The sequence below is a fragment of the Centropristis striata genome, chromosome 16 (assembly GCF_030273125.1).
Source record: "Centropristis striata isolate RG_2023a ecotype Rhode Island chromosome 16, C.striata_1.0, whole genome shotgun sequence".
Taxonomy (NCBI): Eukaryota; Metazoa; Chordata; class Actinopteri; order Perciformes; family Serranidae; genus Centropristis; species Centropristis striata.
Window position 1 is genome coordinate 31,964,350 of NC_081532.1, and position 18,381 is coordinate 31,982,730.

General features: G+C 39.7%; 1 protein-coding gene across 2 annotated transcripts in view; it reads right to left on the reverse strand.

Moving 5' to 3' along the window:
• Positions 1-1,577: 1,577 nt before the first annotated feature.
• Positions 1,578-18,381, reverse strand: part of bcl11ba (BCL11 transcription factor B a) — a 51,244-nt gene continuing 34,440 nt past the window's right edge. For both annotated transcript variants that reach the window (XM_059352890.1, XM_059352888.1), the window contains one exon: positions 1,578-7,018. In XM_059352890.1, coding sequence (XP_059208873.1) covers positions 5,028-7,018 — 1,991 coding nt within the window. In that variant the 3' untranslated portion in view covers positions 1,578-5,027. The remainder of the gene's footprint in view (positions 7,019-18,381) is intronic.

Here is an 18,381-nt window from a genome sequence, read left to right on the forward strand (position 1 = left end):
TTTTTTAAATAAAACATTAAAGAAGCCATAAATTTGCAGCGGTATTTTGACAACTTGACACATGGTGCCTATTCTTAGATCTTCTAATTTCATATGATACGAGTATCTCCAGTATATTCCTAACATTGAGCCTACTACAGCCTCCGGAAAAAATGGCGAAAATCCTAAATATCGATACATGGCGGCCATAAATCGATGTAATATTGCCATGCAAAATATTGCGATACAATGCTGTATCGATTTTCCCCCGTACCTCAAGTTTAGACCGGTCAGAAGGAAACGATAAATGAACTGAAGCATTAGAAATGTTTTAACTGAAGGATTCAGATTTAATTTCAGACACTCAAAAAGAGTTAGAATATTCAAAGTCAAAGTGTAAAACTATTGTGTTAGTAACTACCCAGCAAAGGTACCATGATGTGCTACAGTTACTTTACATGCTTTAAAACAACTCTATATACAATTTAAAAATAGAAAAGGGGTATAAGAAATATTTCAGATTTAATTATAGACTCTCAATTAAAATGTAAGTATACTAAAAAAGTATACTTTATGTATCTATAAAGTATCCTGGTAATGCACCATGCAGATAATACAATGTAATCCTTAACAGAACAGGACTAGTGCTGAATTGCTTAGACTGGTCATGACTATCTGAAGTACTCAATGAACTCTTTGCTGTGGATTTAAGTGTTTATTTCGATGCATTTATGTGCTCCATGTGCTGCTAATGCACAATCATTTTGTGCTGCCGTGCACTTAAAAAAAAAGAGTAGACAGCGGGAGTCTAAATGTCATGATTTTTAACTGTAACCAGCCAACGGAGTCCTTGGCCTCATCTCAGTGACATCATAGACAACACAAGCCGCAGCTGGTAAGTCAGTTCATGTATTCAAATCAAATGACATCACAAACAGCATTACATCTCTAATCAGAAGCCCACTCTAAGCCCCTCCCACATTATTACATATCAAAAAATGACATTTTTTTCAACTTCATCTCAATGCTGCTTTTTATTTCTATTGTTTTAAATACAAACATGAGGAAATAAAGTTAAGTAAGCTGACAATATGGAGTGTGGGATTGATTTTTATTGGGTGGGAGAGCCAATGAAAACAGGAAAGAAGGAAAGTATCAGGAAGTGGCTGACAATAAAAGTCTGCTGTCATATGAAATTGACTTATGGCCTTTCTGGATGAGCTTATACTTCTTTTAGAGAGGTGCTGTTCATAGGAAAAAATCCGTAGCTTTGGGAGTATTTATCTAAGCACGAACCATTTTCTATGTGTTTTATAAAAAAGCATGAAAGGAATGGAATATACAGTTTTCTTCTCCACCTTTTCTGCAACTTTGATTTGCAGATGTTCACATGATTGTGGTCAGTGCCAGCAGCAGCAGCAGCAGCAAATGTGTTTTTAGAAGTTAATATGTTTTCAGGACTCTCAAATTCTGCTTGAGGTTTTAGGCATTATTTAGAGTTTCTGAATGATATCAGGTTTATGTCCACTGGTGTGTGTCAACCATGGTCCCTTTTCTGTTAAACCAGCTCAAAGAAAATGAGACAAACAAGCAGAGGATGAAGAATTGTAACAGCTTGTATTTGTGCTCTGTTCTCATGCCTGGAAATATCAACGGAGGAGGCATGTGCCTGAAAACTGACATGGAGGTCACAAAGGTCAAACAGAATAACCCACCAACCCCACCCCAGACACAGGAAGTCACTGCCAGTGCTAGTTAGAAATCACAAACAAATAAAAAGGGAAAAAAAAGGTCAAACAAAGGAAAACAGCGTAGTCATAGAAAACTATGTACAACCAATGGAGCAGTAAACAAAACATTGACTCGTGTTTTTGTCACTAAAAGGCCGTTAAAACAACCTTTTGATCCCCTTCTGTACATCGTGATTCATTACAACAATACAAATTCATCAGGTTATGTATTCTGCCCAATGAGAGGAAAAATAGCTTGTGGCAGGCTGTGAGTTGTATCTTGTCATTGGCATGAAGTCTCTCTCCCCCTGCACCAGGACATCCTGAGGTACTCAGAGTACCCTATTCACAAAAGGATGCACATAGCCTACAAGTTAAAAAAGACAAGCTTCTTAGGAAATACAGCAAGTGCCTACACATGTATTTCAAACCATCCATGAAGAATAATCCATTCTAGAAGAAGAAAAATAGTTACAAGTCAGGATTCTCAGTGTGTTTTTCCTGAAAAGCAGAACCAACGTTCTGTTGTTTCTAAGGGAGAAAACCCATCCACCCCCCACCCCACACTCACCCCTACAGCCATCCCACCACCAAATCCAAGTTTGTTACAGCTCAGTCATTTTTTAATTTGTTTATTTTTTATTTCATTACACCCAAGGCAGAATAAAAGTTACTAAAACTTAAGACTTTTACAGTTACAGTGACAAAAACAGTTTAAGAGACCCACAATTTAAATTGGACTGCAAAATAAAAATAAAAAACAACATTTTTTCTATTTTTGTAAAATGCCCAGGCATTGTCCAATATTACAAATACTGGTATACTTTTACAGTAAACAAGAAAAATGTAATATATATTCATATATATTTATATATATATACTAAAACCCCGTCACCAAAAAAAAAAAAAAGAAAGAAAAGAAAAAGAAAAAGAAACAATATACACATCGCCACTATGGCATTCAGAGAAACCTTGTAAGCAAACCTGGAAAAAAAATACTCAATTGTTTAAAACACACATACACACAAATATTATTTTACCCTTGTACTTGTTTCAATACTGTAAACTTATTTTAAGACAGAGTGCACTAAATTCTTTTTTTTTTAGGTTCTGCATTTCCTGATTTTTGTCGAGTCTCTTCCTTGACTTTTTGTGAGGCTTTTGTCCACTCCTGGAATTTTTCTGTTGTGGGACAGACTCTTGTCCTATGAGTGAGGAATTTGATATATATCTATATATAGGTTTGTGCCTTTATATGTACATATGCATACATATATACACACACAGACACATTGATATTGTGCTGGGTACTCCCAAATCTATACTCAGCATTGTTTCATTTGTACTGATTTAAACATTTCTGTTGAAATGTCAAATTACAAGTTAAAGTGAACACAATTTTGCATTTTTTTTTCTCTTGTTCAATTTGCTGCTTCATAAAAAGTGTTGCATTTGTCTGAGACAATAAATAGGAAGATCATTATTCAAGGCACACTCATGTCAAATTTGAATGGCAGTATAAAAACTGTCCCAAATAAAGTATTTATTTATTTATTCATTCATTTAAATTTTATAGTGCCAGCATTGGGAAAGCCTAGCCTAACAACCCTGGGCACTTTAGCGTCAGGAGATCCCAAGCTCTAGACCCTTTAGTACCTTTTCTTTCCAACTCTGTGTGTGTGTCACATGGAAAAATCATAAAGTGTGGGTCTGTTGTTAAGAGCTCTGAATTTTACATTGACAACATTCAAATCAGATCTGAATTAAAAAGAACAAAAAGTGCCACTATGGAGATGGATGGGCCCCTAAAGAAAACTGGGGTTATGGCATATAACAGAACAAAAAGGAATGGAGTGAACTGATGCTGCTTGTCTCTATATTAGTCTCACTACTTCAGCACACACTTATATATATATTTCCTCTTCTACACAAAACTGTCCCACAGTCAACAGTAAAACTTCCTATTCCTGGAGAGGTGACTTCATTATTCAGATTATACAATTATAGAATCACTTTAACAATACAAGTCAAAATTAACTGTATTTCTTTTTAACAATTTGTAACAAAGAAATGCATAGGGCTGTTGATTTGTATAAATCTCGACAATAAAATGTGAGACTAAAATTTTCTGCAGAAATCTAGCTGAGTAGTGGCATCTGCACTACTTCAATGAAGCTGTGTAAATGAGTCTAACCACTGAGGATCAAGTTTGGGCTGCCCCTAGTTATTTCTGCATGTGATGAAATGGGAATGTTTCTGGACGCATAGGAATGAATGGGCAAATCAAGAAAAGTAGAATAGCTCACCCTGAGATGTCCCTGTAATCACTTTCTTGTCTCTTTCTTCTATCTATATCTACGCATATTGCATGGCTTCATGCTCAGTTTAGTCCAAATAAATAATATAGCCTAGATCATATGGCTTCATGCTAAATATAATACATGAGTGTAAAAATGTAGGTAAGATGTAGGAGGGGTGGTGGAGTGGGAGGTGTAAAGCAGAAGAGATGAGGGATTGTTGTCGTAGCGTTGTCAGGGCTCGGTACTACCGACCAGTCAGCAGCTGCCTTATCTAGAATGTTTCTTCTGGTTGGTAATGATGCTCTCAGGAGTTTATGAACCTTGGGATCCTCTTTGATTTTAGATTTACTGTCAAATATGACGCTCAGTGCTACATATCCAATTACATTGACATGTTTTGACTCAGTTCATGCTACAGTGCCAAAGGATTGTTGTCCGCGTATCATCTTCACACAAAATAGACTAATTCTAGCATTCTCAGTTAACGCCACTTTCAAATTGAAGATTGAATTCAGTTTCTCTTCAAGAAATCACACGTTTAGCTTAATATACAATTTCCTACAAGCAGCGGCCAAAAAAGATTACTTAAAATTGACTTTTGTCCTCTAAAAAACTCTCAGGATATCATGTGGGTTAAAAAAAAACAACAACAAAAAACAACAGAATAATGCAAAATCAAAGTAAAACATTTTTTTTAAAAATGCCAAAATAATAATGTACCTGCACATGCCAAAATCCAAAATCCAATAAATACAGAAATTATTGCACAGTTAAAGGCTCCACATATGTTATAACTCAACTGACTGATTGTTTAAAAAGGAACCCCAAGTGAGGCAGTTTGGACAGCTTCAATTGGTGTTAAAATCTCTGTTTTCACTTTTTTTCTCAGTTGGCAGTTTCTTAAAAACACAAAATTAACCCAAAATTAATATTTCAGAAAAAGAGTATCCAGCTACCCCATTTTGTTTATTTTTTAAAGTCAAAGTGTGGTGCAGCGTATGGAAACTGAGAACCTGCTTTAGGTTCTCTCTGCTTGTTCAATTTTGACCTCATTTGTCATCAAATGTTCTCCGTGCCATTTTTTCATATGTTTTTCCAGAGTGCTGTACACGCTGAAGGGCATTTGGCAAATGTCACAGCGGTAGACCTCCTTACCATGCTGGCCATGTGTCTTCATGTGGCGCGTGAGCTTGGAGCTCTGGGCGCAGGCATAGTTGCACAGCTCACACTTGTAGGGCCTCTCGCCAGTGTGGCTGCGCCGGTGCACCGTCAGGTTGCTACAGTTCTTGAACACCTTGCCACAGTATTCGCAGGTGTCGCACCTCCTGCTATCCTTGGAGCTCGGCCGGCCTCCCCCGAGATGAGGCGTGCTGCCTCCGCTGGCGGTGCCGCTGCGGCCTGACAGGCCTCCATCCAGCAGGTCGCCCGGAGGCGTCGAGAACCGCAGGCTGCCGTTTTCGGACGAGTGCTCGGAGGACGTGGCAAAAGGAGATTGTCTGGAATCAGTGAAGCCTAGGAAAGGGTCTTTGATGAAGTGGCGTGAGGCAGCGTAGCCCACCAACCATTGGGAGTAGACGTTCTCAGAGGGAATATGGGGTGCTGGGGGAATGTCCAAGTCCTTCTCAATCTTGATCCTCTTATTTGAGGAGTTGGACAGGCTGGGGCTGGTGATAGGGGTGGGCTTACGGGGAAACAGGCCTGAGAAAGAATCACCGGAGCCACAGTTCCGGCCGTTAATGGTTGTCCTCTCTTCCCGCTGGTGGTGGCCCATCTCCCCAACCACTGAGTCCTCATCCCCAGTGTCCCGCTGGCCATCCGAGCCCCTCTTGGAGAAGGGCATCCGTTTACGATTGTCAACTATTAAATTATTGTACTGCTGTATAGAGTTGAGCCCCCCCCCTTCCACCATCTTTTCAAGGACTAGTGATGACTTCTCCTCTGAGGGCAATTTCGCGCCATTCTCCCTGTTTCGGTAGAATTCAGACTCCATGCTAAAGTTGGATTCTGGTCGACTCTCATTTTCAAGTTCCTCTTCTTCCTCCTCTTCCTCCTCTTCCTCATTGCCTTCCCCCTGGAAGTCCCCATCACGATTCTTCATGCCCTCACCTGTGACATCGCTGGTGCCTGGCTCTGGGGAGCTTGTGGTGGACAGTCCATCGTCTGAGCGCCCTGTCAGGGATCCAGCCTTGTGCATGTGGGTCTTCATGTGGCGTTTCAGCTTGCTTGCCTGAGAGCAGGCGTGGTCACACAGCTGGCACTTGTATGGTTTTTCTCCAGTATGGCTGCGCCGATGCACCACCAAGTTGCTCTGAAACTTGAAGGTCTTACCGCAAAACTCACAGGACTTGACCTTGTTCTGTGTTTGGGGAGGGGTGGTGCTGTTTGGGGGCATCGGCGGTAAGGGAGGGGTGCTCAGAAAGGGCGATTTTGGCCCAGGCTGGAAGGGGTTGGGGTTTAGTAGTCGGTGCATAGGGTTGGCCCTGCTGGGTGACAACGGTGGTGTGGTGCTGTTGTTGTTCCCCGCGAGCTCACGTAACCGCCTGGAGAAGTCCATGGACTGCGACTCCATGGCCATGGGTGTTAGCCGCATCACCCTCTCAAAGGCACTGGGGTGCTGTGAGATGAGGCCCATTTCCTCTGCGCTAAGGCGTTCTAGCCGATGGGGGTCCAGGTGGTGGCGGGGAGGCGGGCTGATGAACGGAGGCGTGTTAGGGAGCCGGTTCTCCATGAAACCTGGAGGAGGCTCCCTGAGCAGGGGGCCCGTCATCCTCAGGAGGTGGAAGGGGTTGTTGTCCCCCATGAAGTTGGTGAGAGGGGACTGCGGGATGGAGTCGTTGCCCATGGGTGGAGGCATAGAGATGCGTGGGGTGAGAGCGGTGCTGGAGGGGTTGGACTCCAGGTATATGCGGATGTCATGGGTGTTCTGGGCATGCTGCAGCAGGAACCAGGCGCTGGGGAAGGGCTGCTTACATGTGGTACATATGTAGCTGGAAGGCTCATCCCTACCACCTGCAACACAAAGAGAAAGAAACACATTCAATATTTCAGCAGAGAACTAACTCAGATCATGCTCAAGCTCATCTGAAACATTCATCAAGTGCAAAATGAAATATGGGATACCTTTTTGAAACGTATTGGGAAGTAAAATCTATTTCATTCATGAATCAATTCGTCATTTAGAATATTGTTTTTAAATAACATCTTATTTGCAGTACGTAAACTCTGCAGTGAGATGAGTGTGTATGCTTTACGTGCTGCCTAATACTCCTCGTGGCCTCGGCTCATCATGTTGTCACATAAATGCTACGTACTTATCACACTTTTGACAATTGCATTATCCCAGTCACTGGATTGGCAGACACTGGATGCATGTTTTAAGAGGTGCTTAATCTCTCACACAGTACAGAGTGACTCTCCCACTGCAGACAGATGAATTATCACAGTGTGCAAAATCTGTGCTTGTCTTCATCTGGGCTTACACATACAGTAAGCGTGAGGGTAGATGTATGTAAGTGTGTGTGCTGAAGTTATTTTAAAAAGCTGGGAATCCCTCCAAGTAGTCTGTAATGTTTGCTCTGAGAGTTAGAGATGCCAAACTCATACTGGAAAAAAATGGAGGATGTACAGGTTCAAGAATGATGTAAGGAAGACTAATTACACGCCAGCAAAAAAAGGTCTCAGCTCTTTGGGGGAATAACTTTAACTTTGTTTCTTTTTTGTAATTTTTTTTTTTTTTTTTTACATTTTTATGTCTTTTTGGTCATTTTTTGTCTTTTGTTGCTCCCTTTAAGTCATTTTTAGATTTTTTAGTTGTTTTTTTTATATATATTATATGTCTTTTGTTGCTTTTTTTTTAATGAGTTTTAGGGTTATTTTTGGTAATTTCATGTCTTCAGGTATTTCTTCGTCTTTTTTTTGTCCTTTTGTTTCTTTTGTTGCTCTTCTATGACTTCTTCTTCTATTACTTTAATTTTAAAACATGGAAAATAAAATGAATGCAAATAATAAAAATTGGCTCCAGTGCACACAGGCAGTATAGAGTTACGAAAGGAAGCAAAGTGATGATCATTGCATATATTAATTTTTTAAATGATTAACATAGAAAAGCAGCTATATATAAACAAGACACAATTTATATAATGCAGGCTGAAAAAAAGTTTTTATTTTCCCAGAAAAATCATTTTGGGAGAGCAACTAATGCTCTAATGTTATAATTAATTCCAGTGCTTTTATGTAATACACCCAGGTTCTCGCAATTCAAAAGGGACTTGTTACTACCGCGGCGCAACCAAACCAGATCCACGACTAAAGGGAACTAAACAAGCTGAAGAGCTTTCCTGCAGGAATTACACACCCCTCCACACATACACACACACACAAACACATACACATACACACACACACATACAGATAATGGTAATTGTGCTCTTGTTCTCGCTGTCGTATTTATTAAATGAAAGCTCGTTGTCTTGACCTAGTACACTAATTTCAGATACTAGGGGAAACATATGCTGCTGTAATTGTTTCACTTATTTGTGTGTGTATGTGTGTACATGGCCGGGGCTCACACACACACACACACACACACACAGACATAAATACATAAACGTATGCTGTATTTCATGGTTATATTTGTACACGTGTTTATATTAAAATGCACAGCTATTGGGAACAAATTCTATTTAATTTAATTTTTGCATACATATAAGTATCCACTTTTATTCCCTTAAGTGGCCCGTCTGAAAATTTGCATTGAAATTAAATGCATGTATAATGCAGAATTTAAATCAATAAATTGTGTGTTTATTAAAGATGTATGTAGCATATTTGAAGGCCGACCAATGTTTGCTTTAATAATAATGATGTTTAAATACATGTTTTAAAATAAGGAACGCATCAGAGTTACATTTCATCTATTTCTATTTTAAATCTGCAGAAAAAAAAGCTCCCAAATGGTCCTTAAGAATAATTCACCACTCAAGGATTCAGTCATGTAATTTCTCTCTGACATGAAACTTTTACACGTTACGTCTTCACATGGAAACATCTCTCCTCCCTCTCGTGTGTGTGTGTGTGTGTGTGTGTGTGTGTTAAGGAGGACAGGCGAGAGGCGGAACAGCTGTTCACCTCCGCAGTCCTTTTGAGCCTTTTGACTTAATTATAGTGGACAGCACATTCACAATCACACGCACACACGCACACACACACACACACACACACACACACACCATGCAAATAACAGCTCCCCATGTCTCAGCTTTTGTCTGAACCTTTCTTTCTCTGTGCTTTCACACACACACAAGCTGCTGACAGATACACAGAGAGAGAGAAGATCCGTCCTCTATCGTCCGTCTTTCAGCTGAACTTCTCGTCTGATCACAGAAGTCATTGGGTGGGTGTAGTCCATGTTCATTTCTGCCATACAATTAAGAGTAGAGGGGTGTGTGTGTGTGTTAGTGTGAGGGGTAGAGTGTGTGTTTCTGTAGTGAAAAGCCATTTCTCTCCGGCCGTAGTGGAAGGAGTGGGTCATGGTTTTTGTTTGGGGTAAGTGTGTGTGTATATGTGTGTGTGTGTGTGTGTGTGTGTGTGTGTATGCGTATGCGTGCGCCCTCCCGGGGGAAGGGAGTCCAACGCAGATGGCAAATAAAGTATGCAGCCTGAGGCGAGAGCACATTATGCTAATTCTAATGTCAGCTGTACTTTAATATACGACTCTATTTAATCACCCCATTATTTCCTATTTCCATATGAAAAAAACACAGAGAGAGAAAGAGAGAGAGAGAGAGAGAGAGAGAAAGAGAGCGAGCTGCTCATCACTTGATTTGGTAGAATGCAGACACCCATGTTTTATGGAGTGCGTGGTGTGTGTCTGTGTGTGTGTGTGTGTGTGTGTGTGTGAGACTGAATGAAAAAACACTCTCCCTCTCCGACATCTGCACAGATACTTTCTCCTCCTCCTCCTCCTCTCTCTCTCTCTCTCTCTCTCTCTCTCTCTCTCTCTCTCTCTCTCTCTCTCTCTCTCTCTCTCTCTCTCTATCTCTCTCTATCTCTCTCTCTGTGTTTCTTCCTCACAAGCACGCACACACAGACACACACACAAACATAAAGTTGAATTATGACCTACTGTATGTGTATTTATAGTAAGTGTGTCTGTGTTTCTGTGTGTGTGTGTGTGTGTGTGTGTGTGTGTGTGTGTGTGTGTGTGTGAAAGAGAGAGAGAGAGAGAAGGATACGGGCCCTCGTTGACTCTGTAAAGGTTATATCAGTTCACTTTCTGTTCCTGACGTGCAGATTTCTCTCTATAGAAATATCAATGCTCTCCCTTACACTGCACAGTATAGTGTAATTCCAATGTGTGGAAACAGATTACTAGCAAGCATGTATACCTGCAAGCACATAACATTTTGTGTCCTTTTAAAACCTGCATAAAAATCCCTTTTTCTCAACTCTGTCACTCTTTCTTTGCCCAAATGAATAAGCCTTTTCCCACAGACACTTAAGAAAGGCAAAAGAAAAGGTTTCAATCATAACACTAATAATGGAGCTTTTCCATTCACACGCCCAAGTTATGGTTACAACTCCTATGCTCTGCTCTGCTAAGAATTCTGTTCTTGCAAATATGTGTAATTAAATGCAAAAAAAGGATAGAATACAACAAAAATATTGCAAGCAAAAATGTAATTAAACTATGCTAACATTACAGTTATGGGAAGCTATCACTGCAGAGTGTAGATTTAAATCAATTTCAAATAGTCAAAAGTGAAATTAAGAAACAAACAGATATTAAAATTAGCTCATCGATACTAATAAAAAGTCTTGCTAGTTTAGAGTCAGAATAATACATGTATTTATATACTTGCAACATGTAGTCTTTTAACATTGCTGACAAAATGTTTGATCAAAACAGATCCAGTATATGTTTTCTGTGCCAATATTAGTGAAATTGTATCTCGCTATCTGCTACTGAGGGATTACAAGGAAATCTAATATTCAGTCCAGAGTTTAGCCTGTGGCTTCAGGGATTAGTGGTAACAAAGCATTTGTAAGCAGTTGTGAGCTTTTTTTTGACACAAGCATTAAATATCCCTCTACCAATGCTAATTTACGCATCATTTGTTATGTAATATTGTCAAATGTTTCCATTTTTAAACACAATATAGTTGAAAGCTTTGACACATCATTGTGAGTTATACTCTCGGGTGGCTCTAAGGATCAGTCATTGGTTTACTTTTATATGTATATTATATATATATTTATATTTGTACCCTAATTACGCAGAGAAGTCCTTTCTTTTCGATTTTAAAACTTTTAAATCTAAACATAAAGTACTTGAGGATGACTCTATAACATGTACATGTTTTTCCTAATCTGTTTGTAAATGTAACCTTCTTTGCTTTTTTGTTTGTCCTTGGTTTGTGTTTAAACTGTGTCATTTTGTAACTATTTTGTATTTGCTGCTGCCTATCTTGGCCAGGTCTCCCTTGAAAAAGAGGTTCTTAATTTCAATGGGAATTTCTTGGTTAAACAAATGTTGTTATTATTATTATTATTATTACTACTACTACTATTAATATTGTTATTGTATTATTTTTTATCATTATTATAGATGGCTTACTCTTTCCTAGCATCTTAGTTCATGGAAATACTGTAAATATAGACACCTTCAACTGCTTTAAAATTGATATAAATTGCACAAATCCATGATCCAATTACATGATTTAAAATAATCAAATAATGCATTTCGGTTGACCGGTACAGTAAACCCACACAGCCAGTGTCCCAGATATCAAAGTCATTGTTGAGACAAAATAAAATGAAATAACATCAGTCCACTCTCTCCTGACTGCTGCTTAAAGCCTGGCCCTCTGCCTGTGTTTAGCTTGGCTCACATTCTCACTCATACAGCACACACATGAACACAAACACACACTTACACACTGGCAGCACAACCTATTTGAGAGAAAAAGGAAAATGTGTTCTATTGGGGTTAGCTAAAGTTGTATTATTATATATTTTTCTTTATTTCTTGAAAAGGGTAGACAATTTTATGGACACACAAACACACATTTTGACAGCAGAAATCAGGTCATTTCTGAAGAAAAAATGCAATAACATGGAGTCACAGTGTGTAAGAATCTGAATGTATGAATGCTACTCATTCTTATTTGACTCCTAACGAACAAAAGTCTGTTGCACAGAAAAAATGGACGGCGTTCTTGACAAACGAACGAACGAACCCTTCTACTTTTATTTTATTGTCTTGCTAATGCTCTGTTTGACGTGGTGTATAACCGCCAGATACATTCCAAGGTACATATATTGTTTGGACTGAGTAGTGCAAAATTTTATATGTTGATCGTCCTCAAGTGATCCAATTGCCTGGCTATGTTATTTTTCATTTGAATGTACTGTGATGTTGTCATGTTTGACTATTCCTGACATAAAAACTAATAAAAATATAAGTATAAAAAAATAAATAAAAAAAAGTCTGTTGCACAGCCTGAGAGAGTCCTCCAGCAGCAGCCATGTGGACAGGAAGCCTCCGACAAGCAAGCATGCAGCAGCAAACACACCGGCTCCATCCTCAGTGCTCCTCCTGCCTGGTTCGGTTTCACACAGTATAAAACTCTCATTACCGAGTGATTCCAGTTTTCACTATGATTCAATTTGCCGTAATTACTGCGGCTGCTGCTAATAAAAAAGGGAAGAGAGGGAACGGCTAGAAATAGGTTCAAAGGTCAACTGGCAGTTAGTGGTGTTCATTTTCATCCCAGTGTATTCATCTGGGGTGGCTAATGGCCCAAATCCCCCACCCCCTCCCCCCTCTCAATAAATATTGCTGGAATTACAGGTTAAATAGCTAAATTAAATCACAGCTATTACAGATGACAGAGGGAGGAAGAGAGAGACAGAGAGAGGATTAGAGAGGGAGTCAGATCTGTGCAATTATGGAGGAAGTGCAGATTGCTGCAAAGTGTGCGATTAATGTAGTGAGTGTCGCAGGAGCGCCGTCGTATTATTGTGTCAAATTATTACATACATCATTTTTCTGTGTGGCCAGCGGCCGAGGAGAAGACAAACACTGAGAGAGCGACACCCGCTCATCTTTATCCCCTAACTCCACTTACATGGAGGCCTTTATGTTCAGTTCACAGGGTCACCCCCATCTTCTTTCCACTCTTCATTTAGTACCCCCTTAATCTGGGGCTCTTCTTCTGACATATTTGTTTTTTCATTTTACAGACAAACTGTAAACTGAATATCATCACATGGAACATGGTAATACTGTTATGCAGTGGTGGAAGAAGTATTCAGATGCCTTACTGCACTAAAAGTACTAATACCACACCGTAAAATGACTCCACTATGAGTAAAAGTCCTGCATTCAAAACTTACTGAAGAAAAAGTACAAAAATATCAGCATCAAAATGTACTTAAAGTATCAATAGTAAAAGTACTTTATCAAAACGTCCTAATACATTCAACTGGGAAACTTCTTGTTCAATTCAATAACTTTTACATATCTATAGTAAAACATACTTGACTCAGGGTTCATTTACTTGCATCCTTGAGTTAAAAATATTTTACCCTAGGTTTGACTAAATGATTCGCGTCCTTAAGTGTAGAGGCAATCCCGGCTCAAGTGGAGAGATACATGTGTGGCTCGCTGAATGAAGCACCTGAAGTTAAGGGATTGACTTAAAAATGCAAAAGATTTTCTCTCAGAATCACTTCATGTGCTCTCCTTTGAATGGATCCTTCATACTACTTTTTCTAGGATAGTGCTAAGTGATGTAGCTGAAATCACTACTACAGTATTGACAGGGACATTTCCTACATACTGAACTGTGTGCCACTGTCAATATGAGACAAGACAACAGGATCAACAGCTCAAAGTGGTTGAGTGGACTCAAGGGGCCCAGATAACCCCATGCTCAGTGGTTAGGCAAATTTATTTGAAAATGATTATGGGAATTTGTGCCATTCAAGCACAGTATGAAGTTAGGTCTTGCTTTATTACCTAAAGAGTGTCTCTGCACACTGTAAAAAATAATCTCTTTAATTTACGGTAAAATACCGGCAGCTGTCGTTGCCAGAACTTTGCCGTAAAAAATACAGTGAGTGGGTTTTCTACTGTAAATTTAAATGTAAAAATCAGCAAAACCTGTAATTTAGAATGAATAATCCTGTTATTTTTAGGGTCATTGTGTCATTGTGACATCATGGCATTTCTCCATTCATTTTACATGGTAATGTTATATTTTTACAGCAAAACTGTGTGTTTTCTACAGTTTATAACAGTAAAAGTTAAAGTTTTGTGCTATTCTTTGATTTACAGTAATTAAAAGTGTCTACTACAGTGATACACAATTTACGCCCTATTTGTGATGTAATTTGACAGAGTTTTACTGTCATTTCTACAAACATTTTTTACAGTGCATAAAGACCTCTATTGTTTCTGTTGAATCAACCACACAGCAAATTTTGCTAGTATTATATCGTAGAAAACAGGAAGATCTTCAACCTAACCTAAACCTAAACGACAGAATAGACTGTTTGTCAATACCAACCATAACGACACATATGAGCTTTAGTTTAAATGATGAAGAAAATGTTCAATAAATAGCACACACGTCATTATACATACACGTACGGTTTGCGGTAGGAAGAAAAAACTGCAGTTTCTGTGAATTTAGGCTACAAAACCACTGACCTAGGTTTAGGTAGGCTAGATACGGAGTGATGTGAGCCACGGAAGTGACGTAAAAAACCTAAGTTATGTAAAAAGTTATTTACTTTTGTTCTCATATGGGACACCAACCACGTTCTCCAGGGTCCTCTGTTTGTTCTACCCACTTTCCTTGAACTGTCTTTTAATTGCATTACTTTTATCTGTTGTTTTATGTCTGTTCTTAACTTGTCTTTGCAAAGCACTTTGTAACATGTGTTTTGAAAAGTGCTCTACAAATTAAAAAGTTTATTAATATTATTATTATTACTACTACTACTACTCCTACGTCTGCAAGAAAACGTAAATGTACTTGTATTTGCTGCATGTATGTTGACGTTTTTTCAAAGGGAGACATGTCTATAAAAACTGTACACATTGCACAAAGACAGGGGGATATAGGGGTTAATAAAGGGGTGATGAAAATGAAGATCACATGTGATCATTTCAAACCGCTCATCTATAAATGCTTCTGTTCTGCAAGTCACCTTCAGACTATAATATTGTTTATTTATACAGTGGCCACAAGACTGTTTCACCCAGCTTCCCCTTTCTTTGTCCCTATCTGTCTGCATTATATTTCCTCCCCCTGGCTAGTTTAGTACAGTACACTAACCTTGATCTCTTAATCAAGAAGGCTTACCAGCACTGTGCTGTGCTGTACAGTAGCTCCCGCTCCCTCCGTCCAATCAAAAGTGGATTAGAGACCTGAGCTGGTTTGCATACAGGAAGTGCAGTGGCAGAGTAGGTCTTGATGTAAGGGGAAAGATGTCAGCACTGAGGCATTTACATACAGAACAAAGCTGACATGAGCCAAGGGTACAGTGTCTCTCTCTTTGTGTGTGTGTGTGTGTGTGTGTGTGTGTTCCCCTCTTGGCCTTTCGTTGCGCTTGTAAAAAGTTTCCTGTCATTTTTTTTTTTTTTTTGCATTATTAAGCTAGCAGTGTCATTAACATGCATATGATCTGGAGGTGCCCCCCCAGCCTCACCCCAACCCAGATACAGACATGTACACACACACACACACACACACACACACACACACAAACCAAAGCTCCAATCCTCATCTTGCATGGCTAATGCCTTGTTTATCATCATAACACTGCAACAAATACATGCAAATCAGATGTTTGTGCGTGTGTGTGTGTGTGTGTTTCCATGTCAGTACACTCTCCTACATGTGTACACACTGTACATGCATCCTTGCTCCAGTAAAAACTAGAGGGACATTTTTCTTTTTGGCTTGTGTAGTGTTAAGAAGTCTTTAGTCTGTGCGTGTCTCCCTTTAATGAGATAATTTTCAAAAAGCAGAGCTCGTTGGCGCCAAGTTCCCAGTATTCTTTAACAGTCTGAATGAAGTGGTTTGAGAGCAGGGTTTTAACATCATCCAACTGGCTTTTTAAATTGGCTTTAATAGTTCGAGACTAAAATCACTACAGGACCACACAGCACCAGCTTTAATTAAATCGTCCTAACTGTATGGAAATGAGAATCAACAGAGTCACTATATGCTTTATCTCCTGAGTCTGACTCACTGATTCACTACAGCTACTTCACGGCTCCTGAAGCTTCGCTCGGCCAGACTTAAAACTCCTTCTGGGGAAACTGAGTCATCTCTGAGCTCAGTTTGCCACAGATGCTGTTGGCTAAAGACCAAGAGGCAAACCCCAAACACTTGCTGCTATACAGGCTGTTACTGTCAGCCTACATGCCACGAGCTGGGTACCCATCCAAGGGCTTTTTAAAAAAAAATCTTTTTTGTGAATTATGATGTGTAGAAAGCTGAATGGAAAATGTAATATTTGGTTTTTGAACAATATATGCTAATTTTAAAGTGGGGATTGTTTTCTTTCTCTCTTTTATTTTTTTTAAGAAGAATCTACCACATGAAAAGTGGCGGACAGAGAACTTCTCTGTTCCAGAAAGAGGGAAACTTACTTTAACCCAAATTACTCAAATTTCAAACCCTAAAACATAATTTGTGACATTTCGATGTCCATTACATTGTGTGAGATCATGCAAAAAAATCCATCTTGTCAGGCTTCAGGCTTTTTTTTCATACGAACCACAGGTTCGTTCCATAGGTTTGGACCAATCCCCGTCCTGTGAGGAGCTAATGGCTGTGATTTATGTCTGTGTGATGACATAAAAAAAACTGTTCATTCAAAACAATAATGGCACTTACTAAAGAGGTTAGTGTAGATGTTGCAATGGCATGAATTACTATATCAGAACTGGAGAGTATTTTTCTGATTGAAAGAAGAGCAGAGAACTGTACTGAAGCCTTTTCTCGATGGAAAAAACTCAGATTGTCCATTCAATCAACAGCCAAGTATTTTTTTTTTAAACTGCCTGCCCTTTTACAAACAGTTTCCAATGTAGGTTTCTCAGATGGTTTTGTGATCTATGCAAGCAAACCATCTGGCATTTAACTCACAATGTCTCAAAAGGTTTTCATAAAACTAACTAGAAAGTTAGGTAGAAAACAAAACAAGTGTTGCTCCAGCAGAGCTAGTTGATCTCAATAGGACTAACTCAGATAAAAAGGTGAACAGGTCGTATCTCAAGACCTGAGTTGTGTTTATTTTTATTGACCTTCTCCCTGTAACTCTCTGTTCTCTACCCTTCTTTCATATCAAGGGATTATCATACTGCAATGTGTATGTGAATAAACCCCATCAGTCCAGACAAGACAAGAAAGAGAGGGAGGTCGAAAAAGAGGCGTATCGATTGCCTGCACACGGCTCTCAACATGGCGGTGGCTATGCTAACAGTGCCAATGCAACCACAAACAGTCCTAAAAACAGCAACAGAGGGGCCGGAGCTAATGGTGTAACCTGAGGGGGAACTGACGGGTGGCCGGTATGCTGCCGCAAAAACGCAGAGGGTCGTGATAACCGCTGCAGGAGAGCAGAGAGGCAAACACACACACACTCACATGCACTAACTAACATGCATGCAAGGCCGGACTGGCTACCACACCAATTTGTTGTGGTTTGTTCCCAACAAAGACAAGAGAAGCTTGGATAAAACTCACAGAGGGAGTGTGACTTCACTATATCTTTACATAGAAAGCAGTTGTTTACTGCTACATTAATGTTCTGAATGTCGTGTACGGACGATTTAAGTAGGCTCAGCTGATTATAGCTGATAAAATAAGCTTTTAGCAGCAGCAAGAGGAAGAAAGAAGAGGTACCCCATCTGACACAACATTAAAAAATACAAGTCCTTAGTGATGTAGTCAAAATTAGGAGTTGAGATGCAACCCAAAACAAACTACCGCAGTGAGTGTGTATGTGTGTGCCCTGTTCACAAATTAGAGGGATTACCAGAAGAGAGTGCCAGAGCATACCAGCTAATCCCACACACTGGCCCGCACCACTGCACCTGGGGAGTGTGTGTGTGTGTGTGTGTGTGTGTGTGTGTGTGTGTGTGTGTGTGTGAGGGGTGTGGTTGCAGAAAGGACTCTGTAGGGGCATCGTCCTCCCCCAAACACACCCCCTGGTGCCAGTGGTGCCCCTAATCCTGGACACAGCGACACGACACACACACACACACACACACATACACACCCATCCTTGTACTTCTATCTTTGAGAGGGTTAGGCCCCTCACTAGAATAGTGAATTCCCTAGCCCCTTACC